The 13148-nt window shown below is 44.3% G+C and overlaps 1 protein-coding gene and 1 long non-coding RNA gene across 2 annotated transcripts in view; one reads left to right on the forward strand and one right to left on the reverse strand.

Annotated features, from left to right (window-relative positions):
- Window positions 1–981: 981 nt before the first annotated feature.
- On the reverse strand, window positions 982–1963 carry LOC124529056 (uncharacterized). The gene is made up of 2 exons (XR_006966283.1): window positions 1881–1963; window positions 982–1639 (listed from the first exon to the last, which is right to left on the reverse strand). It is a non-coding gene; the product is annotated as an uncharacterized LOC124529056 (long non-coding RNA).
- A 334-nt stretch (window positions 1964–2297) lies between these two features.
- The window catches only part of MAP7 (microtubule associated protein 7), a 151536-nt gene continuing 140685 nt past the window's right edge, over window positions 2298–13148 (forward strand). Inside the window, exon 1 of the mRNA XM_047102962.1 lies at window positions 2298–2458. Within this exon, the coding sequence (XP_046958918.1) occupies window positions 2326–2458 (133 nt within the window). The 5' untranslated portion in view covers window positions 2298–2325. The remainder of the gene's footprint in view (window positions 2459–13148) is intronic.

A 13148-nucleotide genomic window follows, 5' to 3' on the forward strand; every position in this document is an offset into this window, starting at 1 on the left:
TTCTTAAACAACAAGATCTTGCATGTTTGAAGCATGGATCCTCCTTTCCTTCCTTCTCCACATCTTGCCATCTCTGTAAGAAGCTAGCGAGAGGGATCTAAGATCCTAAACGATGCAGGCCGAATTTTCGTCATAAGGAGAAGCATGTTTTCACCACAGACTTGTTGGTGGGTAACGTTTGACCTGGGCAAGGAACTTCACCTCCTGCGCCTTGGTTTTCCTTGCTTGTAAAACGTTGATTTAGGTGGTTTCTCAGACCTATGCAGTTCTTCAACCCCATTCTCTTTTATTCCAGGTACTCATCAAAGAGGTGAACATGATTTTAAGTAAACTTAATACCTGAAATTTCCTTCAGTTCCCCAATCTACACATGTAACTCTTAATTGAATCCCCCAGCCTTTGAGCAAAAGATTTCTGAAGTGTTCTGTTTTGTTTTTTTTCCAGCATGGATTTGCCAACCATCTAGTACAGCTCCAGCAGTGGGCTGGACAATATTATTGCTCGATAGCCTTGATAGTTGAACTGGAAACACCTGAAATACGAAGCAAAAATGGAGTACTTACAACAGATGTAGTGTAAAATGTAAAAGCAGGTGATATGTATAAGCACTTCTTACCGCTACCACTATGCTTCATTTAATCCTCTCCCCAGTCCTGTAAGGTAAATGATGTCACCCCAATTTTACAGTGAAAGCTAAGGCACCAAGAGAAGTTAAGTGAATTGTCAGAAGTTATCCTTCCATCCAAAGGATGTAGAGAGGGTGCTTGGGGCTCCTGGGTGGCTCATTTGGTTAAGCGTTCAACTCTTGGTTTTGGCCCAGGTCATGTTCTTGCGGTTTTGTGACTTTGAGCCCCGCGTCGGAAAATGTAGGAGAGTGGTCTGGGATGGGAGGATTGTTTTGGACTTTTTAAGCAGACTTGATTTTGATTAAAAGGCAAAAACAAAAGCAACAAAAGCTACCAATTTGGCAGTAGGCATCTGTCTGTGTCACTTACTATAAATTTAATTTTTTCACACACAGCATAAATTTCAGGCAGCCTAGAAGTGGAGAGTCTTAAGTGAGAAAGCTCATTTCAGAAGAAAACAATAATCCCATGATTGTATGCTTTGGAGAAAAGAGTCCAAAAAAGAACTAAAAGTGGGTCAAGTGTTAAGAATTGCTCAGCACTGCTGGGAGTGACTCGCCCAGAGCAGTGGGAACTGGGGGGAGTTGGCCGCATGTCCGTGAGATGGATCCCCCCCCCCCCCCAGTAGGTGGATTGTAGTTTCTCATTTCTCTCCTTTCAACTTGACTTGCAGAAGGGGTATTCCAAATTGTGGTCTTGGTGAGAACAGGCATGGTTCTCCCCCTGCCTGTCCTCCCTGGAATGTCTCAGGTGCGTGGCAGTGTCAATCCTCATGGCCCAGCCTGGGGTGATAGGGACCTCCAGAAAGCTGCGATGTGATGTGATACTGTGTGCAGAATGAGCCATGGGCGTCCAGCTATGCCTTCATCCAGGGACTCGCAAACATTGTCATGATTGAAAACCGGGTCCCCCAAAGAAGAGAAGGACTTCTTGCCTTGAGTCCGCTTCCCCATCCTGGGGAGTCCCCTGATGCCTGTGCGGGCATGGCGACAGTTGTCCTCCGGGGCTGCAGCCTGGCCGGCGGGCGGAGAAGAAAGGAAGAGGGAGCTGCACAGCGCTGGCGGCCCCCTCCCCCCTGCTCCAGACCTCTGCGGTGAGTTCCCCCGACCAGCATCCCGCAGCTGCCTGCGCTTCCAGGCGGACCGGAGCTGCTCCCAGCCCTCCCGGATTAGGACCTGTCCCGGTTGTCAGGGCAACTGTTTACAGGACAGCATATCCCGGTTTTCCCTCTGTGCCGTGTGCCGAATATTTTACTGTGCGGTGGCAGGAAGCCTGGGCAAAGGTGCCGCAGCAGGAAGAAGCTGGGATCTGACTGAACAGGTTAGGCAGTGGAAGGAGGCTTCTGACCCTGCGTGCCTTTCCCGGGGCGCTTCCGGAAGGAAAGTGCGCCTGCGTGCTTGTGTGAGCGTGTGTGTGCCAGCTAGCGAGCTCCAGCCAGCCACTTGCCTGGGGGGAGTAAGCGGGAGGGGGCGCGGAGGAGAGGTGGGGGGTTGCTGCTAGGTGAGGGGGAACTGCAGGGCCTCAGTTGCCAAGTGGCTGGTAGTATCTGTCAGCTGTTTGCACACTGTTTACCCATAGGGGATCTATTACAAGTGCTCAAATGAACCGGCAGCTTGGAAACTAGCAGCTTCCTGGGAGCTGCAATTACATAAGCATATATTTTTAATATAATAATAATTAAAAACCAAGTAGCCGCGGTATGCCTGGATCAGCTACAGCTATCCGACAAGAGAGACTGAAGAAGACCAGTGCAAGGCCAATTCCCCTTGGTTTATTCACCATTAATGAGGAAGATGAACAGCAAAAGAATGGGAATTCCAGAAGACCTAAAGGTATGCATTAGCTCTACCCTTTGGTTGGAACTGGAACCAGCCCCCATTTCCCACACTGTCTGTAGCACATTTACAAACTGTGTCTGTGGTGCACGCTGTTTGGAGTGCTTGTGACCTCCTAGCACAGTTTGCTGGTTGTATTTACACATTCTGTAGAGCTGTGTATGCATGAAATGCAGAACAGATTTTGCAGATTTGGTAGGTTTCAGATCAGTTGCCTTTTTTTTTTTTTTTTTTTGGACACAAGCTACTTTCTTGGCCTGGAGATCTTTAATTTATACATGCTCATTTGAACAGTTACCAATGGCATGTCCTTACCAGGAAGGAAATAGGACTTAATCCAGGTTAAAATGATCATCTCCCTACCTTGTTTAGGTGCATTGGTGATTTCTGTTTAATGATCTGAGTTTCTCCTTGAAAAGGGATGAGTTAGACGAAGTGACCTAGGAGTGAGTCCTTTCCAAGGGCAGAGAGTCAAGATGTTACTTCTTTTTCTATTCTGAAGGAGCTTGAGAAGGTAGTAAAACAAACATTGAGCACACTGTAGGGGGCAAAGCTAGAGAACAGGGAGGGGAAAGCATGACGTTTTATAACTTCTGATGGTAACTCTGCTGAACATCTGTCTGGAGGTTGGAATGTGCTGGGTGCAGAAAGGGGAGGTCTGATTCTTGTACCTTTCTTTCATAATGATGAAATGGAGCAGCAGCTTTGCCTGGCTTCTCGAATCCCCCTGTACTGCATCATTTTAGCATTGTCTCATAGCTACCCTCCCAGAGCTGTAATTGTCAGAGATGGCAACATCATAACATTTTTGAAGAGGGGCTTTAAGCCTTGCCTTTTAAGTTTCTTTTTTCCCAGTATCCTAATTCTTGCAACCCCCTTCCCCCAAATGCATATGAGCTGTTTGTCTCTTAAGCTGATAGGTTATCAGTTTTGTTGTTTCTATGTGCTGATTAAATTTTAGCTTGCATTCAAATTGTTCTGTCACTGAGATATCAAATTTCCTCTGTGTGGTACAGAGCAGTAGCATGGCAAAGTAGCAAGCAAATACTGAAGCCCTGATAGAATGAGTGTTTCAGTAGAATCCAGTGCCTGAAAACGACTGGCTTTCTTTTTCCTGGCTCTTGAATGAGTCTTAGAGTTTGCTTTTCTTAAGTATAATTGAAACTGTCAACTTTAAATCCCAAAGTATATTTTTACTTCACTTTTAAAAGGCTGTATACAGGGAATTTCAAATCAACAGAACCTTAGTAATGTAGTTGATTTTAATCTTACTATCAGACATAGTTTCTATCTTAGAACCAAATGACTTCAGGAATTTACTGATGCCACGGATGGAAGCTGACATAGGTGATTCTTTTATTTGCCCAGGAATTAGACAGTTGAACCAGAGTGTGGTCTTGATGAAAACCCAGTACTTTCAATGGTTGGTAGAAAATCATTTGGCCTCTTAAGAGGTGTTAGCTTTCTAAATTAATGTGGAACTGTTGAACTGTGCCCACTGTGTATTTTTGGAAATGTTCTTGATTTTGCGGTACTTTTCCCTTAGGCATTTTGGAACAGTAATTTGGGATAGCTATCCATTTTGTTCTGGGTAGTTTTCTTGAATTCCTCTCTTTCTTCTGTGGTTTTTTTTCCCCCCAGTTGCCTTTAGTATTTTATTTAAAGGGAAAAAGGGTAGAGGAAGTAGTTACTTCTAAAAATGTATTTATTTTTGGCAATTCGTGCAACTTCGTGGATAAGAGAGACTTAAGGAGTTTCTGAATCCCTACCATTTTTCTTTTTCTACTTTTCCTTATATCAAAGGGAAAAAGAAGAAAAAGACTAGAAGAAAAATGCTACGTTGATAAGAATGCCCAGACATAAACAAACAACATTGGAAATCTTTAATGATTCCTAACGAGTAATACTATTGGCTTGGTTCTAAATTTCTCATCAGGTCTGTCTGAACAGTCGGAATGTCCACTTTCAAATCTGGCTTTGTCGATCAGAACAGTGATGGAGGTATTCTATGTATGAACTGTCCAGTATGATAGCCACTAGCCACATGTACCTGGGAGTACTCGAAATATAGCTGCTATAACTGAGAAACTGATTTTTAAATTTTAATTGATTTTGAGTTTAAAGAGCCACATGTGGCTAGTGGTTACCTTATTGGACAACACAGTTTGAGTCTGTAGAGCTTTGATCTTCTGAATTTTTGTCCTCTCTGATTTGTCTATCCTTAATTGCTTCCTGGTGCCAGATATGGTCAGGTCCTGAAATGAATGTGGTTTTTAAAAAGGGCCTGATGGAGCAGACAGCCTCTTTCCTGCAAGGAAGCATAATAACCTGGCTTTATAGACCATTTCAGCTGTCCTTTCCCACGTAAATGTTATTGCCTGCTCTGAATATTATTCTTAACTCACCAGTTGCCTGTACCATCTTTTGCAACTTACAATAGACTTTTATTTTCTAAATTATTTCCAGAGCATCATAGCCAGATGACAAACAGATTATCTTCCATGTGTGACTATTAAGATAAACAATCACTTTGTTTTCTTTTCTGCCTACTCTGTGGCCTAATCAGCCAACTGTACCCAAACTTGGTTTTCATGCTTAATCTCTTTATTCTGTCATTACTAGGAATAAAGAAGCATGCTATCTAAATTCAGTAAGCAAAATGCTTCTGTCAAGAATTACCCTGGGTTCATGACAAGTAGTATCTTTCTGGGTACTCTGCTGTTGGGTAACCATCATAATGAACTCAGTAGGAATAAACATATCGATTACCGTCTGCACTCCCATTGTGGCTTCAAAATTACCCTGGTGGACTGAGACTGTAGTTTGTTTAGCTAGTAGATGAGATCAGTTCTTGAAGGAGGGATTTTTCTCCCATGTAATCGATAGGGATGTACTTGATAATATTGATATATAACATTTAGAGAGTAATTGGGAGCGAATTGGGCTTATGTTCTTGCTCTTACACCTCCAGAGCCCAAGCCTCAGTGCAGTGCTGACGTTAGGACTGGCAGAGGCCAGCCTACTTAGGTACTGCAGTGACTAAATGCCCTTAGATAAGTTTCAAGGCAAACCTACCTTATGGTGAATTTTGCTGAGCAGGTGTCATTATTAAATAAAAAGACATTTTCTCCCTAAACCAACACTTGTTAAATGTACACTCTGTACAGATTACGTTGCTGGGTCGTTTGTGGAGATGGTGCAAAGGTAATTGACACGGTTTCTACTCTCAGAGGTGTTTACCTGTCTAGTGGAGGAAGACCACTATGGACCAATAATGCAAGAATACAAACTAAAATCAGGGAAAGGACAGAGAGTATATCGAGAGTATCTACACATACAGCTGTGCCCTTCTTGAAACTGTAAACTATTCAAGTGCCAGGACTACTCTTCTGGGTAAGAAATTGCAGACTGCATGGAACATTACCGAATGGAGATAAACTTAACATTTAAGAATAATTTGCACAGTCTCTGCAAGTCTAACAGGAATTTTAAGAAATGTTGACCGTATTAGAATTGTCCTTCCAAGGTAACTACTTTGAGGGAAACAGTAAGTACTATATTTGGATGTATCTGATAGGTTAATCCTATCACTCTTTAACCTCGTTGCCTCTACCTAAGAGTATATCGGGGATTCTACTCTGTTTTGTTGTTTTCCATCATTTTCCTTGGTGGAAAAAATGAAGGCATATGTTTACAGGGTAGTATTAATTGACTACTCTGTTAATATCTAGGTTAATGCCTTCTGCCCCTTTTGTTAGCAAATTGCAGATTATCAAATTTCTCCTTTAAATCAGGGCGCAGTAGTTCTGAGCAAATGTGCTCTCCTTCTCCCTTTACTCCTTGTCTGCCTTTTTGTTAAAATGTGTATTTATGGAGCCTGCAGTTAACTTCTTTTCTTCTGGCTTATCCACTATGAAGGTAGAATTTCTGCCAGTTAAGGTTTCCAAATGAAATACGATCTCCTATTTACCATTTATATTCCTATTGGATTGGTGATGATCTAACAGTTGTAATGTCCTCTTTGTAAGTCATGAGTCTTTTTTTTCCTCCCCCCAAAAAGGAGCGTTATGTCAAGTAAAAATGCCATTCTAGAATTCATTCTCCCACAGCTTCTTGTTTCTTTTCCTCTTGGGCTCTGTAAGACTTGGACTGTTGTCTGTACCCAGTGGCTTTATTCATGCCATTTCAGCACTAGGCAAAGACATTACCAGTAGAATTTTACAACTAGTGAGGCAAATGTATAGTTAAGAGGAGCAGTAACATCAAAGATCCCTATTATAAGGAGGAAATCTTAAAGTCAAATTGACTGGCATAAATTTTATTTGCTAAAGAGACTTGAAATACAATGTCTTATTCAGAAGATTTATATAAAAATAACAGTGAATGTCAGGAACAAGGACCATAACATCTGCTGTATGGCTTGCACTCATTGGATTCTCCTTGAATACGTGTTGAGTGAGTAGAACCGTCTTCTAGGCATTCTGTGTTATAGAAGTAGAAAATTACCATAGATGTCACTGTACAAGGGGAACATGATTTGACCTCTACATAATCACATTCTTTGTATGGTGAGGTAGTATATGCATTGGGGTTTGCTTGCTGTATAAAACTTAAAGTTGTAAAAATTATGTGCCTGGGGGTGACTGAATGGCTCAGTTGGTTGAGCTTTGGACTCTTGGTTTTGGCTCAGGTCATGATCTCATGGTTTGTGAATTTGAACCCTGTGTCACACTCCACTCTGAGCTTGGAGCCTGCTTGGGATTCTCCCTCTCCCTCCCTCTCCCTCTCCCTCTCCCTCTCCCTCTCCCTCTCCCTCTCCCTCCCTCTCCCTCTCCCTCTCCCTCTCCCTCCCTCTCCCTCTCCCTGCATCTCCCTCCCTCCCTCTCCCTCCCTCTCCCTCTCCCTCTCCCTCCCTCTCCCTCTCCCTCTCCCTCTCCCTCCCTCTCCCTCTCCCTCTCCCTCTCCCTCCCTCTCCCTCCCTCTCCCTCCCTCTCCCTCTCCCTCTCCCTCTCCCTCTCCCTCTCCCTCCCTCTCCCTCCCTCTCCCTCTCCCCCTCCCTCTCCCCCTCCCTCTCCCCCTCCCTCTCCCTCTCCCTGCATCTCCCTCCCTCCCTCTCCCTCCCTTTCCCTCTCCCTCCCTCCCCCCCTCCCTCCCTCTCCCTCTCCCTGCATCTCCCTCCCTCCCTCCCTCTCCCTCCCTCTCCCTCTCCCCCCTCCCTCTCCCCCTCCCTCTCCCTCTCCCTCTCCCCCCTCTCCCTCCCTCTCCCTCCCTCTCCCTCTCCCTCTCCCCCCCTCTCCCTCCCTCTCCCTCCCTCTCCCTCTCCCCCTCCCTCCCTCTCCCTCCCTCTCCCTCCCTCTCCCTCTCCCTCCCTCTCCCTCCCTCTCCCTCCCTCTCTCCCTCTTCCCCCAGTCACACAGGCATGAGCTCTCTCTCCTTCCTTCTCTCAAATAAACAAACTTAAAAAAAAATTATGTGCCTGTTTCAAGAGCTATAATCAGTGGAGCTAAAATAGCTGGCTGCTCTAACCAATAGGAACCAAGCACACGTATTTGGTGAAAATCTCCCAGCTGATAAATCTTCCCCGTTATTTATTAGAAGGTTCAATTGAGTATCCTTTTCCACTAAAATTGGCATATCTCAAGGGAGCAACTTTAAATTTAATCCGTTGTTACTAAAAAGTTACCAGGTCATTTGCAGGCACCTTGGCCATGTTTTGAGCAGAAACTAATACTTCACAGCAACAAAGGAAATTTTATTGAGAGGGTTTCATCTTAATTCTCAGATGTGAGCATTTAGAAAGAGCCCATTTATGTTGGACCCTCTGTGTATTAAATTTATGTTCTAGATTTGCCAACCTCAAAAGGCAAGTCATACCCCATTATACCTCAGATCTAGATACAGAGGCCTGAAGTATAACACAGATGGACGTAAGACATTGTGTTTGAAGTGTTTGCCAGAACACCGATGCATATTTTTGCTGACTATAAAATGCAAGTTCTGTTTTCTTAGGCTTTAGACCCAGTGATGATTTGTTAGAGAATTTTAATACAGTCTGTCCAGATTCCAGAGAACTTACCGTTCTGGGGCCAGTGTGGAGTTTGAAGTGAGAATGGAGCTTAGGCATATAGACCGAAGAAAATTATATTCACAGTTTGATCTTGAATATACATGGCTCTTGGGGCTAGAAGCATCCTTAGAGTCTCGGGCCTAATAAAGTAGTAGCAAGATAGTCTGTGGATTTAGTGGAACCCGTGGTCCTAAAACTTACATCCTTGGGAACAACATTATGGAGGCTGGTGTTGTCCTCATAGGGTCACTTTCAGGGTCAAGTATCAAGTGCTCTTGTTGAGAAATGACTTGGAGTTGGGGTGGAGAGTTGGAATCTCTGTGTGAGCTCCTGTTGAAACCTTCCCAAACAATGTTAACACAAAATCTAAGTACAAATGCAGAGTCGAGATTGTAGTTGTTGCCTCTGAGCCCCGGGAGAGAACTATAGACATTCAGACCCTGTGGCTGTCAGGGCTATCAGTTTCTGTGGTGGGAAAAGTTTAACCAGATTGACTATTAGCGGCTACATCCAAGTTTGCCGAGGTTATTTCGAAATTCAGAATAACTGTGGGACGAGAGACGGTGTGATGTGCTAGAAAAAGCACTGTATGTGGACATAGGCAAGTTACGGTTCTTTAACCTTCCCAAGCTTCAGGTTCTGAGCTGTAAAATGAAATTAATAATGCTATGCTCATAGGTGGAGGTGAGGATTAGAGATATTATAAGCATTTAGCACACTCTCTAGAAAATTCGTGGGGCTCATTAAATGATGTTTATAAAAAGCGGGATATTTGACTACAAATGACGAATTTTCTGCTAACTTCTACCAACATACTCTTTGTCCCACTACATGCCTGTTAGAGAAATTGTCCGTCATCTAATCTCCTGCCTCGTACCTTAACTAGCTTGTGAGTGAAAATTTCCAAGACAGCCGCCACTTTTCTGAGGCCTTTTTAGTCTCTTCCCCACAATAGGTGTGTGTGACTGAATCCTTGTCCCATGTTTATTCGTGTGGATCAGATGTACTAGATGTCAGGCAGATTACTCATTGCCATGCCCTGTAATTGTGTCGTGTGAAGTGAAGGAAATAAATTACCATTATGTCAGATCATCTCACTTGTTATTTCAAATATGATTAAGGCAGTGCACCTTTATTCCTTGGGATTAATGGAACGCTTCTGGCCTTAATCAGGGAACAATAGCCATGATCCTCTGCCATCTTGGAAACCAATCAAAGGGAACGTTTTTCTCCTTAAAATTTCTACTTTTAGAGTTTTTTTGTTTTTACGTGTGTGTGTGTGTGTGTGTGAGAGAGAGAGAGAGAGAGAGAGAGAGAGAAGTGCTTAATGGAAGTGTCTTGGGCTTGTGGGCAGGTTTCTGCCAAGGACTTGGGTGATAGGTGCTTACATGTGAGGCTGCCAGCTTTATGCGGGCTGTTTGTCTTTTCTTGTGCTGTTTGCAGCACCATGACTGTTTGTTCTAAATTTGGTCAGTTTTCTATTACTTGCTTCAATACTTTTATTTCTCTGTGGTAGTCTTGTTTCTTTCACGAGTCAGTCAGCAGGAAGAGCTGCGAGCATTTGGTGCAAGCACCATGTTGGATGTTACATGCTGCTCTTACTATTATTTATTTTTTTTTTTTTTGCAACGTTTTTTTATTCATTTTTGGGACATAGAGAGACAGAGCATGAATGGGGGAGGGGCAGAGAGAGAGGGAGACACAGAATCAGAAACAGGCTCCAGGCTCCCAGCCATCAGCCCAGAGCCCGACGCAGGGCTCGAACTCACGGACCGCGAGATCGTGACCTGGCTGAAGTCGGACGCTTAACTGACTACGCCACCCAGGCGCCCCTGCTCTTACTATTATTAAACGTAGGTGCCAGCGGATCTTTATATCCTGAGGTAGAGCTCTTCCCTCTACCTGCTGTGTACTTTGGTTCTCCTCCTTCTGCTTTGCTATACCTGGTCACCTCCTACTTGTTCTTTGGTTTCAGTGTCATTTCCTTAAGAGTGTCCCCAGATCAGGCTGGGTCCCATGTTCTGGGCTGTCCTAGGATCATGTACTTGTCCTTTGTTGCTCCAGCCAGATTGTCGGTTTTGGTGGTTGAGTAGTTGTTAAACGTCTCTCCAACAAGACTAAACTCTGAGAGGGCAGTGAGTGTGACTGTGAGTGTGACGTAATACGGTGCCCAGTATGTGGTTGAGGCTCCCTAAGTGTTTATTACACAATGACTGATTAGAGACGATGCACTGACACTGAGAGCCAGAGAAAATGAAGGGAGCACAGCAGGGGAGGCTATCTGCCCAAGCCCTGGAACATTCCGAGATCCAGGACTTTATTCTGAATCCAGCAAAGGCCTTGAGATATCAGATAGATCATCATCCTGCCTGGTGAGAGGACTGTGACTTTTGTATTAAAGACCTTTGTCCGCTAGCCTTTGTGCAGAGAGGACCTGTGGTTAATTTTCTGCTAGGACCTTATGGCTGAGAGAGTTTGCAGATTCTGCCGTGACTGACTTGGACCAAATTCCAGTGCCAGATCATTCCAGAAGCACCTTCTACCATCATCTCTCCTTGAACTACTGGAGAACTGGAGCTCATTTTTTTTTTTAACTTTTTTTTTTTTTTTTTTTTTTGAGAGCACAGGCTGGGGAGAGGGAGAGAGAGAATCTCAAGCAGGCCCCACACTCAGTGCAGAGCCTGGCGGACAGCTCGATCTCAGAATGGTGAGATCATGAACTGAGCTGAAATCAAGAGCTGGACTCTTGATTCAACTGACTCAACAGACTGAGCCACTCCAGGCATCCCTGGGGCTCATTATTAAATGTTCATTTTGAGGTTGTGGTATATGCTCATTACAGCCATGTCTGGAGTATTACAAGTATTTACCTTCCTTTGAACAACTGAAATTCACTATCATGGCTATAAAGTATAAATTACAAGTCAGGGGGAAATTACACGAAAGAAACAAATCCTAATTGACTTCAACTCTCCCAGATCTCCATGAAACATAGTGTCTCCCACTGCTACCTGCTTCTCTGTGGGTTCGGGAAAGAGCTTCTGCAAGCGTAGGGCAGTCCAGTGTGTTCCTGGTCATGTTCCCTCTGGCCCCCCAATCCATTCCAGTGTACCTCATTAAGCCACACTGAGAATTTTCCTTTTATGTCTCTCCTTTATAATGCCACCTCTGCATCAGCCAATTTTTCCCCCCTGAGGCCCAGAAAAACAGATTCTTTGTAGGTGGATGGTTCCTGGCACAGACCTTTCAGTCAGCAATATATAAAGATACAAAGTAGCATCTGCAGTGTTAGGATTCAAAACCTCAGCACTCTGGGTTTTCACCCTGGGCTTGCGCTGGGAATCACGTTTTCCTTTTAAGAGTCTGTTACCCCTGATTGTTCTGTGACACTACAGTAGTAAATCCTTTTCCTAATTCTTACACGGTGGTGTTTATTATCGTCTCCCCTCTCCTTACGCATCCAGTAGTTTAGAATACTGTTGCATAAACATTAGCATGAATTATGAATGGAACTCCAAACTGGCCACTTGGGTCAACACTTCCAATCATCAGTCAACTTGACATTTTCTCACAGTCTAAATGACTTCAAGATCGTGTCCATTGTCACAAGTTGCAGTGACATTGACACTTTCTCTGCTGCTATGTGACCTTCACTTGGCTCTGTTTAGGTAGCGTAGGTCTGTGTTGGGACTTATTAGCTCTCTATCTACAATACCACGAACCCAGAAATTCCCCTAGGCACCCACAAACTTCAGATTCAGCAAACACTGATTTTTTGGGGGTGTCTACCCCATGCTAGACAACACGCGCGGTCTCCCCAGCTGTGTGAGTTCCTTCTCCGCCAGCACCGTGGCCTCACGCCTTCCGAGCTCTTCACCCTCTGGCTCCCGAACCCTGTGTTCTCACCACTGTCAGTACCCTTCCAGCTCACTTGTGTACTTTTCAAGCCCGGAACTCATGGGTGACCATCTCAGCAATGCACTTGGAATGACGCCTGGTCCTTCTTTGCAGGCCCTGAGTATCCCCACGCTCCCCACACAGCCTCTTCTTTCCCCTTCAGGGCTGCTGAGTGTTACTGTGCAAGTGTGCTCGGGTCTGCTCCACTGTCTTCTTGCTCTCTCGCCACATGAGCCTGTCTGCTGATGGCCCGTTGTTGTGGTCGAATCCCATCCTAGCTGGTGTTCACCCTGTGTCTCATCCATTCAACCTCACTCTTCACGTCTAGCATTTTCTGTCACTGTCTTGTGAACATGAGGATGTATTAAATTAGCTTCTACGTCATAATTTACTCACTGGAGTAGAGGAAGAAAATAAGTAGAAAGACACATAAGCCTGCATTATTCTAATTAAAACTCAACGACACGAGAGAAGAATGAGGGATTTCCGTTTTCCTTTGATGTGATTTTGGAGAAGGGTAACATTTAAAAGGGACTGTTGGCCACCGACTCTAGATTTAACTAAATCCCGAGTGTCAGGAGATGATTATGCTTATGTGGCCAGTGACATGATTTTGGGGAAACGTTATTGATAAGAGAAAAGCAAATCGAATGCTCTAGACTCCATCTGAGAATTTCTTGTGGATCATTACTACTGTTGATGCTTCATGAGGGGGTTAATATA

Source organism: Lynx rufus, unplaced genomic scaffold (genome assembly GCF_022079265.1).
Source record: "Lynx rufus isolate CCGP_SWC_20201006 ecotype Redwood Valley unplaced genomic scaffold, mLynRuf1.p SCAF_6, whole genome shotgun sequence".
Classification (NCBI taxonomy): domain Eukaryota; kingdom Metazoa; phylum Chordata; class Mammalia; order Carnivora; family Felidae; genus Lynx; species Lynx rufus.